Source organism: Hirundo rustica, chromosome 5 (genome assembly GCF_015227805.2).
Source record: "Hirundo rustica isolate bHirRus1 chromosome 5, bHirRus1.pri.v3, whole genome shotgun sequence".
In the NCBI taxonomy this organism is placed as follows: Eukaryota; Metazoa; Chordata; class Aves; order Passeriformes; family Hirundinidae; genus Hirundo; species Hirundo rustica.
This window is the reverse complement of record NC_053454.1, coordinates 23,204,201-23,227,905: the sequence shown is the minus strand read 5'-3', so window position 1 is coordinate 23,227,905 and position 23,705 is coordinate 23,204,201. Positions and strand designations below refer to the sequence as shown.

At 43.9% G+C, this 23,705-nt stretch overlaps 1 protein-coding gene across 2 annotated transcripts in view; it reads left to right on the top strand.

The window, feature by feature from the left end:
- The first annotated feature begins 5,301 nt into the window (after window positions 1–5,301).
- RBM47 (RNA binding motif protein 47) overlaps window positions 5,302–23,705 on the top strand; it is a 77,883-nt gene continuing 59,479 nt past the window's right edge. For both annotated transcript variants that reach the window (XM_058420655.1, XM_058420654.1), the window contains exons 1-2: window positions 5,302–5,367; window positions 6,400–6,584. In XM_058420655.1, the coding sequence (XP_058276638.1) occupies window positions 6,556–6,584 (29 nt within the window). In that variant the 5' untranslated portion in view covers window positions 5,302–5,367; window positions 6,400–6,555. The remainder of the gene's footprint in view (window positions 5,368–6,399; window positions 6,585–23,705) is intronic.

The following is a 23,705-nucleotide window of genomic DNA, read 5'->3' as shown; positions in this document are numbered from 1 at the left end:
AAATCTTCCTGGTTGTTCCCCTGACCTCCACTCAAGCTCACACCCAGCTGAGCACACATGTGTCTACATGCACCACAGAGATATCTGATGTTGTCTCGGTGGCCTCTCAGACCTTGCTGCTTATGTGGGCTGAGAAACAGAAGTGAATTGAGGCCATGTCTTTTCTCTCCTCCCTCCCTTTTTTACAAGGATTAATAAATAGCTGAATTCTACTTGACTTGACTTTTGTTCTGTTCTTAGCGCTTGCTTCAGTACATAACGATAATTTCCTGCTGAACTGCTTCTGCTGCACAGTGCCTGTTTCACTTCCCTTCCAAAAGAAGTGACTTCAGTGTAAATACCAGACCAGAACTGTGCGACTCCCAGCCAGGGTTCAATCTGACCACAGAGCCTTGTGATTTTACCCAGCTTCTGATTTCACCAGCAATGGCTTCCAGTTTTGAGCTAAAGTGTGTTTGCTGTGAGGAGAATGCCCAAGTTTTCAGTTGTGAATTCTCAACAACCTTCAAAGAAGAACAAAACTCCAAGATAACCTGTGCAAACTATCTGCTCTTCCAAGCTGCAAAACTGTGAGAGAAGGGTAATACTATGTTCAGAGTGGTTTGCCCTTGCTTTTTCAGGTCCTCATTTTATTACAAGGACTGGAAAACCACTTTGTATGTGTGAGAGAGCTCCACATAATAATAACAGAAATGGCATGTCTGTTATTATTTCTGTGCTGGAGGTGGTGCTGCCTGTGGCTCTCCACAAAAGTGTGGAGCTCTCTTCCCTCCAAAGCTTTAATAAAGTCAAGAGGGAAGAAGAAGAGCAACATCTTGTTGTGGTACTCTGTGAATTGTGGGTTTGGTTGGAGGGTTATGTAAGGGCATGTTTGCATACAGCCAAGGTGTATCATGCAGACAGCCCTGAACTAAAACGCCCCAATATGCGCCTCTGGCCAGAAATCCCCAAAGGCTATTTGCTAGCCAAAGGTGGCAGGAGCACGTGGTTTATATACCAACGTGCCAGCTGCCCTGAGTGAAGGGCTGACATCAAAGAGGAGCAGCCACTGCAATCACAGACGGCGTAGCTGTGACACCCCCAGCCCGGGGCTGGTGGGGACAGAGCCCCTGGCAGCTCACAGGCCCTGGGCAAGGGCAGCAGCTGTGGCTGCCCCTCTGCTGCTGGGGGCTCCTGCACACAGCAGATGCACACCCGGTACTGCTTTGTACCCGGCTCCCACAGGTGTAAACGGCTGCACGGCGTGCACGGCGACCTGGAGATGGGACCTGGAGGGGGGGAGAGTTACTGCAGTGAGATGAAGGGCAAAGAGAAGACAGCAGCTTCAGCACGGCCCGGCAGGCAACGGAACTGCTGCCAGGGCCAGGTGAGGGCACGCCTCCAGGCTTGTCATCCCATCCCAAAACACAGCACTGGGAATCTCACTGCTGTCACAACAGATAGCCTTTAGGGAGACTCAAGGAAAAGGCACCAGTGGTTTCATCTCCTTTTTGTTTGGGGATTGTATTTGGTGTGAGTACAGCATGGAAGAACGCATGAAGTTACTTGTAGAAAAGCAAACATTACCATGACCTCGGCTGGTGCTCCTGGGGCTGTGGAAAGGCAGAGGCAAAGTGCTGAGATGGATGCATGAATGAGAAGGGCTGAGAAATGAAAAGTTTAAATGAAAGCCTGAATCTGAGATGTGTGAGCAGTTGAGAGGCGTAGGATGGTCAAACCGCCAAGCAGGAAAGCAAAAGGTACAAACTGTGAGGAGATGTTGGGGGGGCCACAGTGACAGAGGTTGCAAGCAGACTGCATGGAAGTGTCACAAAGGAAACAAGACCTTTCTGAAGAAAGAAGCTGCTGTGTTACAGACTAAGCATATTGAGATCTTTTACATAGGGGACTACTACCAGAAATTCTTACTCTCCAAACTTCAACTTCAACTGGCAAAAAATCAAATGCTCTATGCTTACAGACTTATTTACAGTCTCTTTGATTACTGAACTATATTCAAATGTTTAACCTGTAGTAGGAAACATTCTGTGTTAGAACACTTAAACAAAATTTAGAGTTGAAGTTGAGGCTTTTTAATTTTTGACAAAAGTAGCACGTGTTCTACTTCTCCAATTACTTTTCTGATAATTAGAAATTCATTCTTGAGTAACATACTCTCACTTTTTCATAGTTTCCCAATTAGAGAGAGAGGGGGGAAAAAGTTTTACCATAATCTCCTTAATGAAATGCAGTCACCAAACCTTCAACATGCAGTTTTGTTGCTGCAGTAAAGTCGGCTATTGGGCAGGAGTGAGAAACTCTACAATAGGTATTTAACATAACTGATAATACAGTAAGCCTTTTTCAGAAGGAAAAATTACAGTCCAGGAGACACAACTCTCCAAAAAACACTCCAAACCCCCTGACATTTTTAATTGCAATTTTAAGATCACTTTTGGAGGACACCTTCCTTAATCAAATACTATTGCCCTTAAAGATTAGTGTTCACAGCCTAATCATGCTGCACTTAGCTTAATTTGCTTTGCTATGGACTCATTAAATTCTTTCTTCTGGTCAGAAACCCTGCCATGGCTTGGCAGAGAAACAAGAAATCTCCTTTCCATGTTGGAGGGTTTTGATTGCTCTTTCATTTTAACACACAGACTGGAGGGTGTTGTAGTAAATTACATGGGAGTCATTCATTCCTGTGTAAGGAGCTCACGACCGCTTAAAACACTTTGTCAGCTGGACGACTGGGACAAGAGGGAGAAAAATAATTATTGTGTCAAAAATGTCTCAGATTGCCATTATATCAGTTAGATCTAATGTTTAATTTTAGGTTACCTGAAACCTCAATGGCAGCAATTCCTACAACTGATTGTTGAGGCTGCTTTCATCCCATCTCAGCCTGTGATAGATTCAGCATTTGATGATCAAGAAGAGACTTTCCTGAATTGCTACTGTCATTTGTGATAAGAAAGTGCACTTAAGGAACAACCTGGCACCACTACCTGTTATTTGATCTGGAATCTGGGAGTCAGAGTAAAGCACAAGTAATAAATAGTAGAGGTTTGGCACTTTTGTTTTGCTGGCAGATGAGAAATGTAAAAATGGCTTTCCTCACCAAAGTGTAGAAGTCTATTAAAAAGTAATGAGCAGATGTGTCATGCTCACCACTACACCTGGACCATGCAGACAGATGTGGTACCTTGCAGTCTCACCTGGGTCCATGCAAAGTGTGTCCTCACACAAACAGTAAGCAATAAGGAGCATTTTAATTGCTGGATGAGCTACTGCCAGGCATTAGCTCTAACTAGACACCCCTAGTGCTGTCATGCACTTCACCTGCAGCTGAACCGAACTAAGAAGAAAGTCAAACTCTTCCCTATCTTTGGTATCTTCCAAGGAAACATGTTTACATCCTGCACCAGAAAGGCATGAACTGGCTTTCAGAGGTAAGCCCCACAAGCACATGTGAAGAGTCATTAGAACAGGCAGAGCTACACTTTTAGCAGCATACTTTAAAATACTTGACTTTACCACACTGGTGCAAATATGGCTTTTTGTGGCACACCTGTGCTCTGGACATGCAGGAGAATGCACTCATGTGTCCTTCTGTTTTCTGTACTATTCATTATATTACAGAGACACTCATCTGTATATGTTGGCAAGGAACTACTTCTGCCAGCAATGCCAATTCACTCCTCTAAATGGAGCAAATGGAGCATAGGCTCTCTCTGCTTGAGATGGATTCCCTGAGAACTTTATTGGCAAACTTATCAGATGAGGACACTATGGGAATGCCTCCCTTTGGGCAAACTGGTCATGATTTTAAAGAAGTGTACTACAGAACACTTAAGACACTAAACTCCTCATTATTTGCTACTCTGGACAATTTTTTTCTTAAAGAATTTAACTACATGAATGTTTGCTGCTAATGTTGAACTCCCACTCTAATTCAAATATTTTACAAAAATTTTCCCCATGATTATTTGCTCATTAATGCAGGTAAGTTCTGAAAGATTTTTTTTATTCTTGATGCATTTGCTAAATCTGGAATCACATGCTTTTATGAACTTTTGAATTGTGATAGTTTGGAGAGAACACACTGTTAACATGAACTTTGCAATATTTGACTGTGAGCTTTACATATTATGCCAACAGTAGTTTTGATTCATTGGTTTCTACCTGCAGCAAAACTCTCTTACAGAGTGAATGTGGGTTTTCTTTACTTGAAAAAGAAAACAATTAGAGAGATTATTGTTTAGAAGAACAAACTGCTTTCAAAAAGCATAAGTAATATCACAGTAAAAAGGCAGCATAGTGGGTACCCAGCTCTGAATAAATCTTTTAAAAATTAAGAAGAATTAAGAAGAATTCTTAATTAAGAATTGCTAAGAATTAGTGAAGAATAAAAATATTTATTTTTAAAATCAGGAAGAAATATGAAAATCAATGTATTTCACTATTTTTGAGCTCCAATATTATTTACTCTTTAAAGATTTAACTTGTGAGACTTCTAATCTACTGTTGGGGGCTTGAACTCTCCAGTTATCCTAGATGAAGATCCTCTGTCTACTCATCAATTACAGATGTTAATTGGGGTGAGGGTCATGATACTAATCAGTTGCACAAATGACCTACATGGGGAAACAAATAGATGAATAATATCTCCAGATCACCACTAGTGGTAAATATTGCTCTGTTAAATATTTGCATATACATGGTGGAACATTGCTTGTTTGTTTTGGGATTTTGTGTGTTTGGTTGGGATTTTGCTGGGGGGGGGGGGTGGGGGTGGTGTGGAAATAAACAAACAACAAAACAAACTCCTGCATTTGAACAAATGCTATTGAAGGGAGGAAAAAAAACTTGTTTTTTTCTTTTTCTTTTTTTTTTTTTTTTTTTTCCGTTTCATGACAATGCTAGCAGGAATTACTACTTTAAAAAAAATCTGCTGGTGTGTGCTTCCTGTTCCAGTTTGTTTAGTCACGAGTCTGAATTAGATTGTCTGTTGGTTGGTTTCATTTACTATAAACAGGTCTTATGCTTTGTTTCAATACATCAAAGCCCATAGCCAGGCACAGACAGGTAACCTAAAAGGGGCTAAGAAAGTTTAGTCTTGCTTCATTGTTTCTTTAAGCGTTCCAGACAACGGTCAGAGGGATCACAGGGAGTTTGAAAGAAGGCTTGGTTGTTGTTTTTTTGTCTATATGAACTGGTTTCTCTTTTGTTCCTTTTCTAGAAACCACATGTAACTTTAGGTCAGAAAACTGTAAAATGTGGCACTTCTTAAACCAGTGTTACAGCTGCCTTGGGGTAACTGGATCAGGCAAAGGTGCAGGCTCCTCTCCCTGCTATATGTTGATGCCTGCTGCTGTCCTTCAGGTGAGTACCAGAGGTTTATTTTCTTTTCAAATATCCATCCACCTGAAGGAGATAGATGGCTAAGAAGTGTATTTTTTCATGACTGACACTGCCAAAAAAAAAAAAAAAAAATCAGCTTCAGCCCTTTAGAGACAAATGCGAATCACTCCCTCCCACAGTATTTTTAGTAAATCTGGTCTAAAAGTTTGCTTCCTTCCAGCCCTTGCATCTCTATTTCTCCAGCTTTTCTTCTGGGTTTGTTCTTTTTTTTCCCCTATCTTTCCCCCCCCCCACCCTGTTGTTATTTTTTGAGGGGTTTTTTGTTGTTGTTTTGTTGGGGGTTTTTGTTGTTGTTTTTTGTTTTGCTTGTGGGTTTTTAAATTATTTTTTGTTGGTTTAGTTTTGGGGGTTATTGTTTTTTGTTTTTATTTTTGTTTCTGTTTTTCTTTTGGGGATTTGAGGTTGGGTTTTTTATTTGTTTGTTGGGGGGGTGGCTGGTGGTGGTTTTGGGGGGTTTTATTGGGTTTTTGTTTGTTTGGGTTTTTTTTTTTTTAATCTGCCCTCTTAAAACAACAGGAATGCTGTCTGGCCCTCAGCCAGCCAGAACTCAGCAAGCAGGGTAAAATTTCAGTTCAGATTTACGGGAAGGTGTTGGGAGTAAAAATCTGGTTTGGTGAGTTTAAGGCAGGGAGTAGTCCAGAGACAACCTTGCTACTGTGAGTGTGGAGAGAAAGAGAGGAGGGGGGGAGGAGGATAATAAAAACCACCCAGGCTGGAGATTAGAGACCAATTTTTCCCCTGTCCGAGTTTCAGTGCGCGTTCCTGAGCTCCGGCAGCCTTACCGAGTTTGTAGGCAGAAAGCCGGGTCTGGGGGTGGAAGAGCTGCGCGGTGCCGGCGAGGAGCTCAGCGCCCCGCTCAGCGCCCTGGAATGTGCGGCTTAGGGCAGGGGCGAGCAGGGGCTTTGGCTTAGCTGGTACTAATTGCAAGTTTTAGCGCTCAAAAACTCTCTCGCGCTCTCTCTCTCTCAAAAAAAAAAAAAAAAAAAAAAAAAGCGCAAAGAAGAGAAGAGCCAAGAGACGGGGTTAAGATTGGGAGAGCTGTTGCTTCAAGCAGCAGCAGTGCAAGGAGTTGCTCAACCCTCGTGTAGCAGCGCGGTGGGAAGGACAATGCACTAAGGTCGCTACCCCCAAACGCTGCCGTTGCTGCGAATGGTGCTGGGCGCTGAGGTGGGCTCCAGGTAGGTACCGCCGCTTTTCGGTTTGCTCTGCACTCCCTCCGTCCTTAGCTGCCGATTGGATTGTACTTACTCTTCTGTGATTGGGTTGGCAATGTAAGCGACCAGAGGTTCTCTCAGAAAATACTTTTTGAAGTGTTTGTACGGGGGAGAGGCAAATGGATCGGACTGCAGAGGTTTTCGGTGGAGTTTTGGTGACTCTTTCCAACTGACAGATTTCTGGTGATTCTGAAGAAAGATGACAGATGAGAGGCAGAGGCAGGTACTAAACAAGGACAGATTAAGAAGAGATTTGCAGATCTGAGAGTTTTAACTTAAAATATAAGTTTCTCCATGTCAAAGAAAAAGCACAGAGTGACCTGCCTAATCTCTTTGGAGTCAATTTCGGAAGGAGTGTTTTGTTTTATGGCTGTTTCTTCGTTTTGAACACTTGAAATGCTGTAGTTTGTACAGACCACAGAGCCGTGGCACGAGTGACAGGGAGGTGACAAGAGGGCTCCGAGTCTGCTGCCTGCTAATCTGTTAGAGACATTAGCATAAGAACGGGATCTTATCTGTGAAAAGTTTCTGAAGACCATTTAAAAGACATGTATCCATCAGGAGGCCAAGCATCTTCTTCATGCTGAGATATGCGTGATTAGATGAGAAATACTAGGGTCTCCTTATTCATGTTAAAAGAAATAGCAGATTTTAAAATTTTTCTAGAGGTAAGGTTACACAGCTCATTTCTTCTTAGGAATTTAAAATAAAACTTTGACCTAAAGCCAATCTATTACAATGGTTAAAGGTGGGCTGGGACCTTACAGGTCACAAAATCCCTGTCGCATTTCGTCCGCTCGGCCGGGCTGACCTGGCGGAAGGCAGGAGCATTAGACGGGGCTGAAACGAGCCGCCTGAGGCTGACGGGAGCCCAGTATCGGACCTTGCAAATGACAATTGGGATTCTCCGCCAGCCTGGCCGGGCCCACAGGCCGCGGAGCCTGGTACACAGCTGGAAAACTGGGAAGCGCCGGCACTCTCAGAGAGGAGGTGGCGATAACGCCGGGAATGGGCCGCTGCTTGGTGTCCGGCAGGCTCGCAGCTGGAGCTAGCAGACCGCTGTCTGCGAGATAAACGAAGAGACAAACGCTCCTTCCGACCACTCGTTCCCTCTGCCGCCACTCCCCTGCACACTGCCGTCCTGAGAGAGGGTGTTCTCCCGGCCTGTTTCAAAGCCGTGCATCCTGCCGGGAGCTGGGGGCAGCCGCTCCCACCTCGCCTCGCAGCCCGCGGAGAGCTCAGCTCCCTCTTCTGCTTTTGGGGTCTGACCTCTTTTGAGACACAGGCTCCGGGCCCCAAGCGTTGTTAGGGAAATATTTGGAACTGACTGGCATGCAAGTAAGGTTGCTAATAATTTCTGAGTGTCCCTGCTGCAGCTGAGGATGCAAAATCTTTGTTTGAAGTTTTAGAAAATAACAGATTGTGCTGCCTTCAATGAAATAGATTTTTTTTAAAGTTGAAAACATTGTAATAAAAATATTTAATATAAGCGGTGGAGATGGTAGAGCCTTCAGGGAACGCTGTTTCTATGTCTGTTTGGTCTGAACCCTTGATCTTGTGTGACCCTCACCTGGCTACCTTCAGCAGAGCTATCCCCAGCACCGGGGTCTGCTTTTGCAGCTTCCCACATCTTGGAGTCTTGGATTCCTCCACGTGGCAGAGCCCCCTCACTTTGCTACCACTCTGTGAAATGCTACACCCTCTTCTGTGAAAGCTGTGAGAACATCCGACAGCGGGAGAAGACCAGGGGTTACCCTGGGGTGGTGTGAAAGTCCCTGTTGGGTTAGCATAGGAGCCCACAGCACTGTCAGGGTCACAAATTCCAGCAGATGTTACACCACATTTATGGGTGAAACAAAAATGTAATCTTGCCTTTTCATTCACTATGTGCGGTTTCCTGAACAAATATTTCTCTGATTTACTGAGAAACTTAGTAGGGGCAATGTGCTCTTCGTGAAGAAACATTGCCAGATCCTGTTCCTGCTAAAAAAGAAATCAATGATAAACATAAAGGTGAACATAAAAATCAGGTTTGCTTTGTAGCAAGGAAGCAGATCTAACAGATTAATTATAAAGAGACTATCTCCGTGCCTGTATATGGCCGTATGGAATTGCCTCTTTTGTCATGAAGTTAAAATCTCCAAATTTGTGATTACTTAAATCCACAAATCCTTCCTTATATTGTAGCCACTTTGAAATTTGTTTCATAAGGGAATTTTTAGGTGCAATTTTCAAGTTTGTAAAATGGATCCCGTGAACATGATATTTTTGTCTGCTCCTTTAGCAGAGGGAAGGACTCTGACCTTTATCTTTCCAGTATGAGGCCTAAAATAATATTTCTTTCTGCTGTATAATTTTTTTTTCAATAAAATGCTTCTGGGTACACCTAGCTCTTGCCAAGATCAGGAACATCTCAGTAGCCCTGCTGAGACAATGCAGGCTTTGTGTAGCTATGGCTGGTAGGGCTTTGGTGACACAGTAAACTCAACAGAGGAAAGCAACTTTTTAGTAACTGCGAAGCTGACTACCTGATACTTGAGGGCATTTTTGTCCTTTCCAGGCTTTCATTTGCCCTGATCTCAAGAAAGAATTTATTTGAAAAGAAGAAAGAGGTTTCTGATATTTTAAAGTGTGTTTTATGAAATATGTTTAAAGTCTGCATGTTATCTTTTGCTTAGGTAGGTCATAATGCTGAGACTGAGTCAGCACAGATGGGCTTATCTGCCGTGAGATGGAACGAAACTACAAAGGCACGAGAATCCTCAACCAATAATAATGTGACAACAGTAACTTCCATGTATTTCCAAAGGGGGAACAGCTTAACCAGCCACTAACAGCTGAGAGGCTTTCTATCCTATTTGCCAATGTGAGAGCCATTGGGAGGTTTACTCTGGAGAAGCAACAACCCAAGTGATGTAGCTCAGAGTTTGCGTTCATGTTTTGGCCTTTTGACAACCCAACGGATGGGCTGGAGCTGTGCCTTAGAAATAATAAGCTGAGATATTGCTCCTGCCTTTTTGTCTTTTATCAGAGAAAGTCAGTAAGCTCCGCCACAAGAGAGGGTGTAAGCTGAGTTCCCAGTAACATTCAAGATGTCATTTATGACCGCTGTGTCACAGACCTGGGGCTCCTGACCTGGGTGTTTCTGCTGTGCAGACCTGCTTGTACAGACGCAGTGGAAGGGCTGTCACCGCCATGTGGGGCTTATGCACAAAATAGCTGGTGAGGGGCAAGAGATGGGATGTATGTGGGTGGAGCACAAGGGAATGGTGAGGGGTCAGCTGGGTACGTAACAAGAACAGCAGATGGGCTGCTGTTGTGCTATCCCAGTGGCATGGGAGAGATTTTAGAAGGAATTTAGGAGAGGTGAGAAAAATTCCTCTGCAGTTGTGACCAGCGAGGTAGTCCCAATGAGGAATTATGATGGAAAACAGAAGAGTATATGATGGGAAGCATAAAGGGGGTGTTCATAAACTGCAAGACACCTGTTTGTGCTGTTCAGCTCTGCCTGCCTGAACAAGTACTGTGTGTAAGGACAGCTTTTATTTTATTTGTTAGAAGATGGAAAGAGGATCAACAGGAGCACAGAAAATGAGTGGCACATTCAAAGCTATGAAAATGACTCTTGAAGAGATATTTGGAAGATGAAGCAGTGGATTAAGATTGTAGGTCAACTGTGGATCAAATTATGAAAGAGCAAAAAGGAATGTGACCATTAATGAGCTAATGTGAGAGTGAGACTCCAGGGAAGTATTTAAGTTTTGAGGGCAGATAGAATAGCCAATGTCTTTGACATACATGCAGAAAGTATCAATGGGTCTTAGCTGTACCTTGAAAGAAAGGCTGCCCAAATAAAAACTGTGCTGTGCCTGCAAACAGAGCAGTGATGGTCACTGTGGAAAGGAGAGAGAAGAGACTTTGGGTATTCCTTGAGAGAGGGGCAGAATTAGAGACTCTGCTTTATGCACATATCGCTGGAAGTTATGGCTGGACTTTCAGAAGACAGTCTTTTAACCTTTCCAGCAGAAGAAACAACTGAGAAGTGTTTGTTGGGCTGGATATTATGGGGAAGAAAATCGAAGGAAATTGAAATGTAGGGAGAATTTTGCTATTTAACTTGGTATAGAGATAAGGGCTAAAAGCAAAAGAGAAGTCATGAGAGTTGATGGAGTGGAAATTGCAGAAAGGCTGGAGGGTGGACATAATGGAAGAGGCTAATGGATGGTGATGAATGGGACCGCTTGTAGTTTAGGGCAGGAAAAGCTCTGCAATAGACAGCCTTTGGAGAGTGCATGCCAAATAAAGCCTTTTTTAATGAGGAAAAGAAAAGGATCGGGGCAGCAGAGGAACGGAATTGGTAAAACGGACCCAGTGTGACAAAGAGGGTGATATGGGTCATCAGCATAAAGCAGCAACAATGAGAAAAATGGGGAATCAAAACCCAAGGAGGAAGGCAATGGACTTGTGAAGCGGAGGCATTTGCAGGGCTGGGAGGAGAAGGGAAGGGAGAACATGAGAAATGAACAATCCTTGAAAAGAGGAGGAGGAGGAAGAGGAGGAGGAAGGAGACAGGGGAGGAAAAGGTCAGCTCACTGAGTCTGAACCCAGTCAGGGAAAAGCTGAGACAGAGATGCTTCATTATGATTTGAAAGCTGTGCTCAAGATTTCAGGACCTGTAAGGGAAATTCTGAAGAGACTGTGGCTAACAGGTCTTTAAAGCCAGAAGTTGTGCTAGGGAGACAGAGGGTATGAGGTCTGAGCAGTATGCAGGGTGCAACTTTGGGAGCTCTTATGGCTGAGGAGGCAGGAAGAGCCTGAGCAGGGAAAAAACATGAAAGGCAAGGAGGGAAGATAGAGTCAAACACGATCATGCACGCAGTGACATGTCCTCTAGATGTTTTTGAACAAAAGAGCACGTTCAACTCACCTCAATTAAATATTAACATTGTTACCATGACTTAAGGCCATGTTTCTGGCAGTAAAATTTCTGTTGACAGTGTATGCTGGAATTTCACCAGAGTTCATACACTACTATCCTCATCCTAATGTGAGTGTTAGTCCCCACAGGAAGCATTTCACTGTCATTAGCATTTTTATTAAAGGTAGCACTAATACGATACCCGAAGCTCACAGGTGAATAGTCACAGGTAAAGCTGCAAGCAGACCTAGACTTAATTGGTGAGTGTATTCAAGCTTCTGGGACTGCAGTATAGTCTGTGGCTCTTGAAGATGGATTCTGCCTTTGGTTTCTTGGCCTCATGAAGCAGGCAAGAAAAGGCACAACTTATCTGAACTTACTGAGTGCACACGTTCGATGAATGTGGAGATGCCTCTGGCTGGATCAAGGAGATCTGAATGTGCTTGCTGTTGCTGCCATTTGTGGTGTCTTAGTCAGTGTTTACAAAGTAAATGGGATGAGTAGATGCTACTGACAAAGTTGTCTGCTCACCCTGAGCACCCGGGCCAAGGGTGGCTGCAGATGTACCCAGCGGCATTGCACAACCCCAGGGCCCAAAAGCAAGCTTCAACCTGGGCAGGGCTCAAAGAGGCCACAATTGTCCCGCACGGAAGGAAAAAAGAGTGATTTTCACAGAGGATAATTGTATTGAGCAACAATAAACAAAAAGGCTTTTACGTGCTTCTTCCACATGTTGAAGTCCCAAGTCTCAACTTACCTATGTGAGTCACAGGTCAGACTGTATGTGTGCAGAATAAATCTTCCTAAGCACCACAGGGGTGGCAAGAGGTATCTGGGATGTCAGCACAGTGCTCTGCCTGCTGCGGTGCGTGATCAATGGGAACAGGGTCTGAGACAGGCAATAGCTCCTGAACACACCTGTGTCTGTGCTGCTCTGCTCCTTCCTGCTTTGCCAGCTGGGAGCCCTCCCTGTTCTCTGGCCTGTGTTTTACCATGGGTGTTTGCAGGTCCTTGCTGTAGGTGCTGGGAAGATATCTTCCCATGGTCCCTCTTATTTCTCTTGGAAAGCTCTGGTTTTCTGCAAGGAGTTGTCTGCAAGCTTACATTTTTGGTAAGCAGCAAGACCAACTGGCAAACACTTTTAGTCTTTAACGTTTGCTAACGTTATGAGTCTAAGAAAATTCCTATGCAAATTCTTGCACAAATTCCTGGCCATTCCCATGGCCACCTGCCTGGGGGAAAGTTTATCAGGTACACTGTCTGGTTGATATACAGGGCACTGTATTTTTATATACAACTACATCCCTACAACTCTGAGGAATGTGGAATGAACTGCCAGAAGCCCTGAGTAAATATATCAGGTATTGCTAAACTGAAGGCACTGGTGGCCTTGTCTGTTGGCTTTCAAATCAGAATGAGAAAAGCCCAGGGCAAGCATTTTGCTTACAGAAGAGTTTCAGGGCTTTTTTGCCCTCCTCTGTCTAGAGCATTATCTAGAGTTTCAACAGCGGCTCTTTGATTCCTGTCATCTCCCAAAGGTGGGTTTGTGGTGGTGTGCCAGTGAGGAGGCACCATTAAGAACATCAGGGATTTGAGAGGTGTTACCAGTGATCCTGCTGGTCCCTGGGCTGTGGGGTTGCTGAGAGCAGGCTGCGGTGTCCATCCCATTGGCCTTTACCAAGGAGGCTGAAATCTGAGTCAAGTCCTAGTATTTCCATCTGTAGATCACTGAGGTTTTGGGTTGGTTTTTTGTTTTTAAAAGGAAAATACATTATTTCTATTTGTGTATTTATACATATATATAAATGGCATGTGCACTATAGGTATCAACACAAATCAATCTCAGTGCTGGATTTTTAATTCCTGAAGCACCATCAGTTACCATCTTTATCTCTGTTTTAGGGAGACGATCTTATGGGATCATTTTACCCACTGTGCTGTTATTTTTTCTCTCCTCCTGTATACCAGAAATACATTCTTGAGGAAAGCCATCAGGAGATGAGCTGTTAAAGAATACAATACATATATAAAAGAGGTGAAGCATGAATTATCTCTGCCTCTGTATTTTCCAACAAATGCAACAGGGTTTTTTCCTAAATAAATAAATTGTGTAAAAAATGCATGTTCTCCACAGGAAATTTAAGCAAAATAGCTGACAATGAGGTCTACTTACCAATGGGCAGTGTAAGAAACTTAATTTTATGGAAAATGCCATGTATCTCTAAGCCTAGAAGGTTAAGTTCTCAATAAAGCTTCATACTGGTAAAAGTGAAAATCAGTTAAAGACCTCAACTCTCAGTGCATGCTGCCAGTACACAAGACATGGACTGAACAGGGGGGTTGTAAGCTGGAGTATAAGTTCATAGTACCTTTGGGCGTGCCTTCATGTTTCCAATACATAGGCAACTGTATGTTCTCTTTTTTGTTTTACTCCAAAGTGATCGAAAAGGATCCTGCTGCAGTTTGGGAGCTGTAATTTCATTACCACAGAGTGGATACTAGGTTATCTGTTCCCTGTGCCTTATGGAATACCCACAAACAAACCCTGGACAAACCCTTTGCAGAGCTGAGGCTTGTGAAAAGAGGATTAGATAAGCTTGCTAGTTGTTGTTGTTACGCAAGTTTCTTTCAGAGTTCTGTGTTCAAAGCTGGCTCATTGCTTCCCCATCTTCAGAGGTTCACCTTTGCCTTCTGTCACTGGTGCTGTGCTCTCCACGTGCTCTCTCTGTGTCAGTCAGTGAGTCTGGCACTGTGGCCAGGGATCCTGGCACAGGATACGTGCTCTGAACTGGCTTGTGTGTGCCCTGGTACTCCACAGACCACCTACTCTGCAACCTTGCAAACACTAGACAGCAGGATATAGGGATGTTGGAACCTTGGAAAAACAGAAGGGGTGAACTCCCTTCTGGCCAACATCAGGAGCTTTGAACGACAGGAAAAGTGGATGAACCAGACTTTCTTTTTCACTGCATTTCTACACTGTTTGAATGTTGGTTTCAGCCACAGTACCAAGACACAGAAGGGGCTTAGCTTCTGCCTGAGCTCTGATGAGGGGACACTGCTTTTGTGTCTTCTTAATCAAGCACTGTAACATAAAGAGTTTGAGATGAACATAATTTTGTTGGTCCTTCTGTAGATACAAACCACTTATATCACATTTCCTCTTCATCTAATCTTATCTGTTTTGTGTTGCAATCCTTGCTGTTCTTCCCTATTTCTAAACGAAAGCAAAATCTTTCTGAAAAAAATCTGAAAGCTGGTGCCATTTTGAAACGTGGCCTTTTGCAAACAAAGAACATCAGGTGGTGGTTAACACATTGGTTTGTTAATCCTTACCTGGAAAGTAACAGGTGCCAAAATCATTGCGTTCTTAAATCTCCTGCAAATGTCAATCACTATTAAATAAAGGTTTCTTCTGAGTTCACACGTACTATTGTATGCATATGTGCAACAGGGTGTAGAACAAGCCAGGCAAGAAGCAAAAAGTATACAAATGACTGGTTTTGCAGGAAAAGCACCAGTATAAAACTTAGGAAACCTGGGTTCATGCCCCTGCCTTGCCACAGAAAACGACATGCATGAGTTAACAATGATACAGTCAAGTGGTTTTTGTGGATATCTGTTTTGTTGTTACTGGTCTCTGCTGGTATAGCTGAACATCCCACCAGGTTATGAGGTCTACTATGGCCAATCTGTGAGGAACTTCAGCAAATCTCAGGGATTTTTCTGTGTTTGGCTTATGCCTCCATTTGGGTAGGGTTGGGCCATTGTGCTGTGAGGGTCCTGGGGAAAGATGAGGGAAGGTGCCAACCACAGCTGGACACCTAACCGGAACTTCTGGCAGCCCCTGGGCTCCTTGCCTCAGCTCCCCTTCTTTCAGTCCCACAGCTCTGGGGTGAGGGGAACTCTGTGACACACTGCAATGGCACAAGCTGTCAAGGGATGGGGAGGGGGCATTGCCAGCAGGCTGCATTTCATGATCCAGCTGTGTCCCTGTGAAGTGAGAACAAGGTCCTGCTGACAGAGCAGTGAGCAGCACTTGCTGTGAAACTCTAGGGACAGGGGAGAGCCAGGAGTCCCCAGGATGCTGGTGGGACAAGTCCCAGATTTCTGCTTCAGATCACTGGGTTTGGAAAAGCGGTTTGAAATGTACTGCTAAAGTGCCTGTAGCTTTAGTGTTGAGATATATATATAACTGTTGTAGGCTACTCCAGAAAAAAAGTGTCCACACAACATAACCTGCAGAGATCTGGGACTGTAATTGCTCCAAGTGCATGACATTTTGCATCCAAAAATTTCCATTTTACAAGCAGATGTAAAAGGAAGAAAACAGAGCAACTCTGGGTAATAAGGATCTCCTGCATTTTCTATTAGGAGACTATTTTTATCAGCTCTGCATGGCAAGATGCCTGAGGCCTGTGAATTGTTCTGCATTTACCTGTACGGAGGTCTAAGAGCTACTTAGCCTAAAAGTATTTGACAATTTCTGAAAATCAAAGCTAGAGAATTTGCTTTTTTTCAAACTTTTGCAATTTCTTCCCGAGGTTTCCTAAGTACTTGACCTCAAGCAGGGAAGTGGCTCTTGTGCAGGGGTCAAAGCAGGATATAAACCTTTGAAAACAGTTTCCATGTGTTTAGTGGAAACTTCAACTTTTAACTTCCAAGTCCTCAAACCCACTGCTGACACTCTCTATGCCCTGAGAAAAACCTGAGTCAAAGTTCTAGCATGAGCTTGCTGGGCTCTCTGCCCTGAGTTCAAGAGGAGCCTAGAGGGCATCTAAAGATAAAGAAAGCAAAGAAACAGGTCCTGGGGCAGGGGGCTCCTGAAGGATAGGTAGAACCTAGTGGGATGGGAAGAGAGGGAAGAGAGACAAAGAGGAAAGAGAGGAAACACCACTGTCTGCGTTGAAAAGCTGATGAAGAGTCAGAAGGCTGATGGAAAAGGGGATTTGATAACTCAGAAGTTATTGAGAAGTGGTGGCTGGGCAGGGAGGCACATTTTGGGGCAAGGTCTGACCAGGGAGCTGCACTCAGAGCCAGCCAGGGGTTCTCAGAGCTAGAGACTGACAGGAGGATGCAAATGTGGGAGTTTGAGGCACTGCTATTGGACAAGGGCAGGAGCAGAAGAAAGGGCAAGTCATCCAAGGAGACTGGACCAGCCCAAGCCAGAGTACTTTGGGATGTGAAACCAAGGGTTTTCACCACCCCAACTTTCCCTCAAGAAGCTGTAAGGAATCCCCCTTTCCTACCTCTTCTCTCTTCCTCTGCTGCTGCCCTGCCTTTGTCATTCACTGTTCCTTTGTGAAACAGTAAATATCATGTGCTACCCCTCTGGTGACACACACACCAGTAGGAAGCCTCATGCGGAATTTGGGGTTGGGTTTCAGTTTACATTAAAAAAACAAAACAAAACAAACCAAAACAAAACAAAACGGGAAGCTTAAGAAACCATGCACAGATATATCCTACTCAAAAAATATGAAGTGCCAGATTTATAGTCTACACAATCCTACTTTGCCTTCTGTTATATATATTATTATAGCATGATCCCTTTTTTTGACACATTCAGTGCTGATGAGGTTTTTTGAAGGAGCCTTGCCATATGCCATCCATAAAAATGAGGGTGGACAATGAACTTTAAATATTTAAATATTTTTTCTCCTGCTGTTCAGAATGTAAATGGTTCATACTCTGGAATTCCTTTGCTCTGGAAAGAGATTTATTACTCTTTGGCTTTTTAGTGGTGCCCAATGCTATAACATCTAAATACTTACAAACAGTAATGAGATAATCTGCATAACAATAATTTGATATTTATTTACGAAAAACTAGGGACACTAAGAATTTTGCCATAGTTTTGATTATACAATTTAGGACGCCAGGGCCAGGCACTGGTGAATTTGCTTAGTTAAAGGTAATTTTCACTGAACAGTGTACTTAAGGGTAAACAAGTTCTAGCTATAGGCTTATGTCAAGCTAAGAGGTTATTTTGGGTGATCAGAAATACATGTACACAAATAAGTTGAAGTGTTATTTCCATGTTTTCAAAATTATGCAATCAGGTGTTTTTTTGCTTTAGAGTGAAATTCATTTAGAAAATGTCACCAAATTCAACAATAGAAATGGGGTAAAGAATTCAGAAATTAAATGTTTGCCTTGAGGCAAAACAAGTTGTCTCCTTTTCTTGTTTTATTTGCACTTCAGCTACTAGTATAAGTCAGTCACACTGCTCGCCCCATGACTCTACTTCCCAGAAAACTTAGTTTTGCTTAAGATCCACATTTTCAAAATGCATTTCCCGCAGTTCCCTTGCAGCTAGCTCTAAGTGCTCATTGCTCCTGCAAGCGAATTGCAGTCCAGAAAATGTCCCCATCTGAAAACAAGGAACATGCCACTGGTCACCATTTGTACAAAGCTTGGTTTAAAGACTTGGCCAGTGATACACAGGACACGTGCAGACCAAAGGCTTATACCTGTAATCAAGAGCCTCTTGCTTTGCTTTGCTGTGGGTTCCCCTTTTCTGTAGTGCATCAAGCGCTGTCACCTCCATTGTCTCTGGCAGAATGGTGAGGACAGCAGCCACTGCTGGTGTCTGAGCCCAGCTTCTCTTTAGGAGCAAGGCCACCTTCTCTACTGCATGGCAAGCAAAGGAGGCCACTGTCTCCCATGAGGGTCCAAAGTAGTGTGAGATCAAATTTGCAGCACCCACATTCCAAATATGAGGTGCTCTAGGGGAGCAGCACGTTGCACCACTCTCTTCCCCATGCACATGTCTGCAAGATCCGCCCAGACCCAGCCTGGCACCTTCACCCGGTGAAACGTGGGAGTGAGGGCAATGGTACCACTTGCCAGGCTGGAGGGTACCCAAGGAAAGCCCTGTGATGCTTTTTTCCCTCCTGGCCTGTAGAGCTGTGTTGGGATACAACAGAAGTGGCTGGGTTGGGGAGACACCAGCCCCCTACCACTGCATAGTCAGGGATCTGTGGGGCCAGGAGGAGAGCTCACAAGCAGAGGAATCCTCATCACCAACTGCTGATTAGATATCGGGCTGGGAAGGGGGATCCTGGGTGTGCCATGGCCCCTTTCTGTGTTCTATCCCCATCCCTGCACATTCTTGGAGTAAAAGAGGGAGGAATGAACCGTGGCTTCTCATGGATGGGAGTCACTCACAGTTTGAACTGTGCTGGCTCAGGGGCCGGTTTGAGGATGCAGTGGTCCCACACACATCCCTGCTGGTCAGCTGGAGATCTGTGAGACTGGCCAAGCAGGACAGGTGACCAAAACCTTGCAGGGGGAGCCTCTTTCACTGACAGCATTGCAACTGAAAAAGCAGCTGAAAACATAAGTGAGGCTGGTGTCCTTTGCATGGTAAGAGAAGATAGAGCAGTAAAGAAGGAAGACATTGTGGAAGACAAATAGTGAGGAGTGTGTTGAGGACTGGGATATTACTCATGCTAGGTGTACTAGGGTTGGACATTTCCTTGCTTAGGGAATATGTTCAACATGGCTCTGGCCACCACAGTGCACCTCTTCTAGAGATCTGTTTATTAGTGATCTGTAAAGTGGCAGAAGACAAATGTAGCAATTCACCCTGTGTTGTTGGGTGTTTTACTCTCTTTTTCCCGATGGATGACGCTTACAAGTGATAGCTACCTGAAGTTAAGCTGTTTTCAGATGACAAACAGGAGATTGGCCAGAGACTGAGATGATGGGACTGTGGTCTCAGGGTTGCCCACCGTACAGGGCTGTGTTTCTACTTTGCAATTCACCTTCAGGCAGCCTAGGGCTGAGGCACAGCTGTACAGTGGAGCTGCTTTCCCTGCCATCAAACCATCCCAAAAGCAACTGTGACTCAAGAAAGGTGCAGGATCAGAGCATGAATGCACTACATTTCCTAGTCAGTGTGTACTGGTAAAGCTTTGGCTCTTTTTAAAGCAGAAATGGACAACTTAGAAACTCTGCATTGGGTACCACAGATACCAGAGGGAAGGCATCCCCTGGTCAACCAGCTTGAAATCCAGAGTCAGAAGTGAAGCATGCAGGGCAACCTCCCTCATTCACAGCAAATGACTGAAGATGAGGACAAAAACATCTGTCCTGGGTGGGCTGCAACACAGCAGATCATGCTACAGCCTTCATTGAGCAAACCTGAGATGTGAACATGTTTGTGGAAACTAATGGGTGCATGATTCACAAAGACAGAAAAGGACCTCCTAAAAAATAGAAGAGTATGCACCTCTAATATGGGACAAAGCAATTAAACTCTTCTCCTAACCCATGGTGGTAGCAGCACGTTCCCTTTCATGCACCTGTGCTTGTACTCATCTGCACTTTCTCTGTTCTTCTGCAAGGCCACAGGCTCTAAGGAGGACCTGCAATACCTGGTGGTTGCTTTGTAACACAATAGTAACTTTTCAAAAGATGCAGGACTGACATTATCATTTAATATCTGTCCATTCCTCTGTTCATTTAATAGAACAATCATAGAGAATAAAACCCACCCTCTTTTCTATCAGGTCTGTAGGCTGGCCCAGCTGCGCTGGTCCCATCACGTTTAGTTCTTCCTTTAGTTCCTTCTGTGCTTCACCCCTGCTTTCTCACACTGACAATACTAGGGGCCATACCTGACCACAATACTAGGAAACATTCTTCATCTACTGCCAGATCTCACCTGTCTAGGCTGTATGTGAAGTGTGCCGATACAACGAACAGGGAAAAAACAGTCTGAGTTTTGTGTGAGCCAGGGCAGCTTGCAGCAGTGACCATCAAGCAGCAGCTCACAGACACCTGGGCAGTCTAAAGCTAGCAAGGAGAGCCTGTGCTTGCACAGGTTATGCCCACTTACTTGAAACTGGTGAAAATCAGCATGTGGTTTTCTGGTTTTCAAAGCTGAATTGGTGTCAACCCCCCTGGAGGCAACATGCATTATTACTGTGCTACTTGAGCGGGGTGGGTTGGGCTTTTTTGGTTTTGTTTTTTTTTTTTTTTTTTCCTCAGTATTCCCTCTCTATTCAGATTTTGATTTAATATTCCTTCTCTCCCCCTGTTTCGGTTACTTTGTGTCTTAGAGCTTAGAGATTTCCTGCCCATATATTGAAAGTTTTTAATGAAGAATTTCAGCAACTCTCAGAGTTACCAGTAAAAACCTTCTGCAGATTTTGACAGAAGGAGTTATATGAAATTACTTCTAATCTCTTTATCCTTGTCACACCACTCTGCTATGCAGTAATACACCAAAGAATTTCCAGAAAGTGAAGGTTGGCGACTTACAATACCTACCCACTTGGTTGAAAAAATAATTAAAGGAATTGGGAGGTGAATTCAATCTGCTGCTTTGTTAGCTGGGGGACAAAGGAGGGGAAAACGGGGGAGAGAAGACTGGAAAAAGTAAAGGTTTTCACAGTTTAATTTTTTTTTTTTTCCAAATAAAAACTTGAGGCCAAACAAACCATTTCTCTCAAAAGTTTAGATCACGGTCTGAAAGTTTAAAAATGAAGTGTTTTGGTTGACTCTATCACGGCAGCTATCAACGGCACGTGGTTAATCCCTGTTAGAGTGGCAAACCTGCAAAACAAATAACAGTATGTCCTTGAGTGCACCAGTTCTGTGCCTGACAGGTTTTCATTTTTCACCCCGTTGCATAATGCTGGCACGCACATCCGACACGCAGCCTATGAAACTGTCTGAGTAGGGCTTGGTCCTGCTTCCATTCAAGTCAAGGCCAATACTCTTCCAGCTCTCAACAGAGGCAAGGTCGCGGCGTGTGCTGGAGCTGACTGCAGCCCGATGGGGGAGCCAGGCAGGAATATTTTGTAACAGGTCAGCTGCCTCCTACTCTAGTCCAGTCTTACCTGTACTTGTGTTAGGGCTTTGCCTTTGAAATCCCATGGTAACTAATGACTTTTGTCACTTGTTTTCTCAGAATTATTTCCTTGAAAATACAAACAAGGAAAAAAGCCCCAGATATTATTTCCTACGGAAATACACATGTACAGAAAACAACATATTGATTTTCTTGTAGTCTGCGTTTGTCAATCTTAGCCAAGCATTATGTGTAGGTGTAATGTGATTTTAAAAAAATAAGATGAAATGTGGGCGGGACTGAAAATGCAGTTGCTGTTATTCATCTGTTTATGCCATCACACACATGTGATCGGGCTGTGATCTTGTGCAGCAGCCTAGGAACCTATGGATTGCTTGAATCATCTTCTGCAAAAGAGCCAGGAGATTTGTTATTTAATACTTCTGCTAGATCAGCAAGATCTGCCTATACTACATTTGTATTTCACAGCTAGAGCCAGCTTCAGCCCACACGTGTGGTGAAACATCAGCATAGAAATCCATACCCATACTTTTTTTTCCTTACAATATGCAAGCTCATCAGGAATACAGCTAGGATAAAAATATGTGTAAACAGCTTACATACTTACCAAAAGTGAAAATTCTGTAAAAATAAAACTATTTGTAAGTTTGGGTCAAGTTTGCAAAACAGACTGATCTGTATAAAAATTAAAATTCCAAGGAAAATATTTCCAGCTTTCAATTGTGAGCACTTTAAGTGGAAATTGAAGAAACCTCTAAAGTGTTGGGGAGAAAAATTAAACTGAAATTGATTTTTTATTTGGTTGAGAAAAACAAGTAAAAAGGATTTTTCTTATTGCTGTTTCTGGGGTTAACTTGTGATATTAAAAAACACAAGGTTGTTTCTACACCTTTAGTTTTGATACACCTCCTCAGAAGCAGTGAAAATGCAGCACTGGCATTGGCTTGCCAAGCCATCCTCAGCTGGGTAGAGTCAGGAGTTTTTCCATGGGAGTCCAGTCCTGAATGCTCCTTCAGCTCTGTGGAAACTTACCTGTGACGTATGCTGACCATCCAAAAATCTTAGGTACAGATCCCTTATCACGTTTTTTTCAGGCTCAACCACATTCCTGCTTCCACGGAGAGCAGTTCTTCTAGCTGCAGGCGGTACAAACTTGCAGTGCTAATTATTTGATCATCTGCCTCAGTATTTCCAGATGTAAAAGATTTCTTTATTTTGTTTGTTAAACAAGGAGTTTGGTTTTCTATCTCTGTTCCCCATTAGCTACATCTCTGCTAGTAAATCGAACGCGCCCAGAATCGCTCTCTGGCACAGAGGCTGGCTGCCTCCAGAGGAGGATGCTGTGTCACCTGCCAAAACCAAATGACTGCACCCACACTGTGCGTAAGGTACGATCCAGAGCTCACCCTAACCCTCCGTCTGTGCCTGGGAGAGTGACGATCTGCCCTCTGGCCTGGGCAACTGGTATTTAAATGACATGGGTCCAAAGGGTGTCAGCTGTTCTGGACCTTTAAAGGTGCAATTGGTTTCCATTCCAGCACCCAGGAATGCTCACTGACGTGGTTTGGCTTCACTCACTCCTGTGGAAGTAGTTCTCACATCTCTCTTTATTGGCTCTGATCAGCTCAACAGCCTTCTTTCAGAGGCTCCAAAATCAGGTGTATACTTATTATGTCCCCAAGCAAAGTATTTACATTCAAATAAAAGTATAATTAGTGCTAGCAGCTTTAGCAGGTGTTCTATAATGAGGCTGGTAGGGGAGAATGAAGCCATCAAGATAAAAACCTGGGATCCGCGGGATGTCTGCCCAGGAAGGAGTGAAACAAGGCAAAATGACAGGTAGCAGCAGATGCTGAAGAGGGCTGCTGGCTGCTGCTGAACTGAACAGTATCGCTGGGAATAAAGTCAAGAATTTCTAAGCAAGCATAAGACATGTCTGTTCACAGAGGGGGAGAAGGAGGAGCCTGGAGGTTCTAATAGCCTGGGTTTGGTGGAGGTTTTTTTGTAGGGAGGAAACATTTGTTCAGCACAGATATGCTGTTAATCCAAGTTCAATTTTCCCTAAACTATCTTACTGGGGATGCAATTGCAAGCAGTTCCCTACTCGAAGAAGAAAACAGTTCACTTCTAATTCGTGTGAAAATGTGAATGAAGCTGATCCTTTTTAACTGAGACCCCCCTGAAAGGACAGGGTAGAAAGCCTTTGAGAGGCACTGACTGGCTGGTCAGTACAATGAGACTCATCCAGTTCCTCAGCGTAGTAGCAGACAATCTTTCTGATCAAAGTGTGGAGTTGTGCTGTGCTTAGCCAGCTTCTGGGGCTATTTGTATATACCTGTTTAGT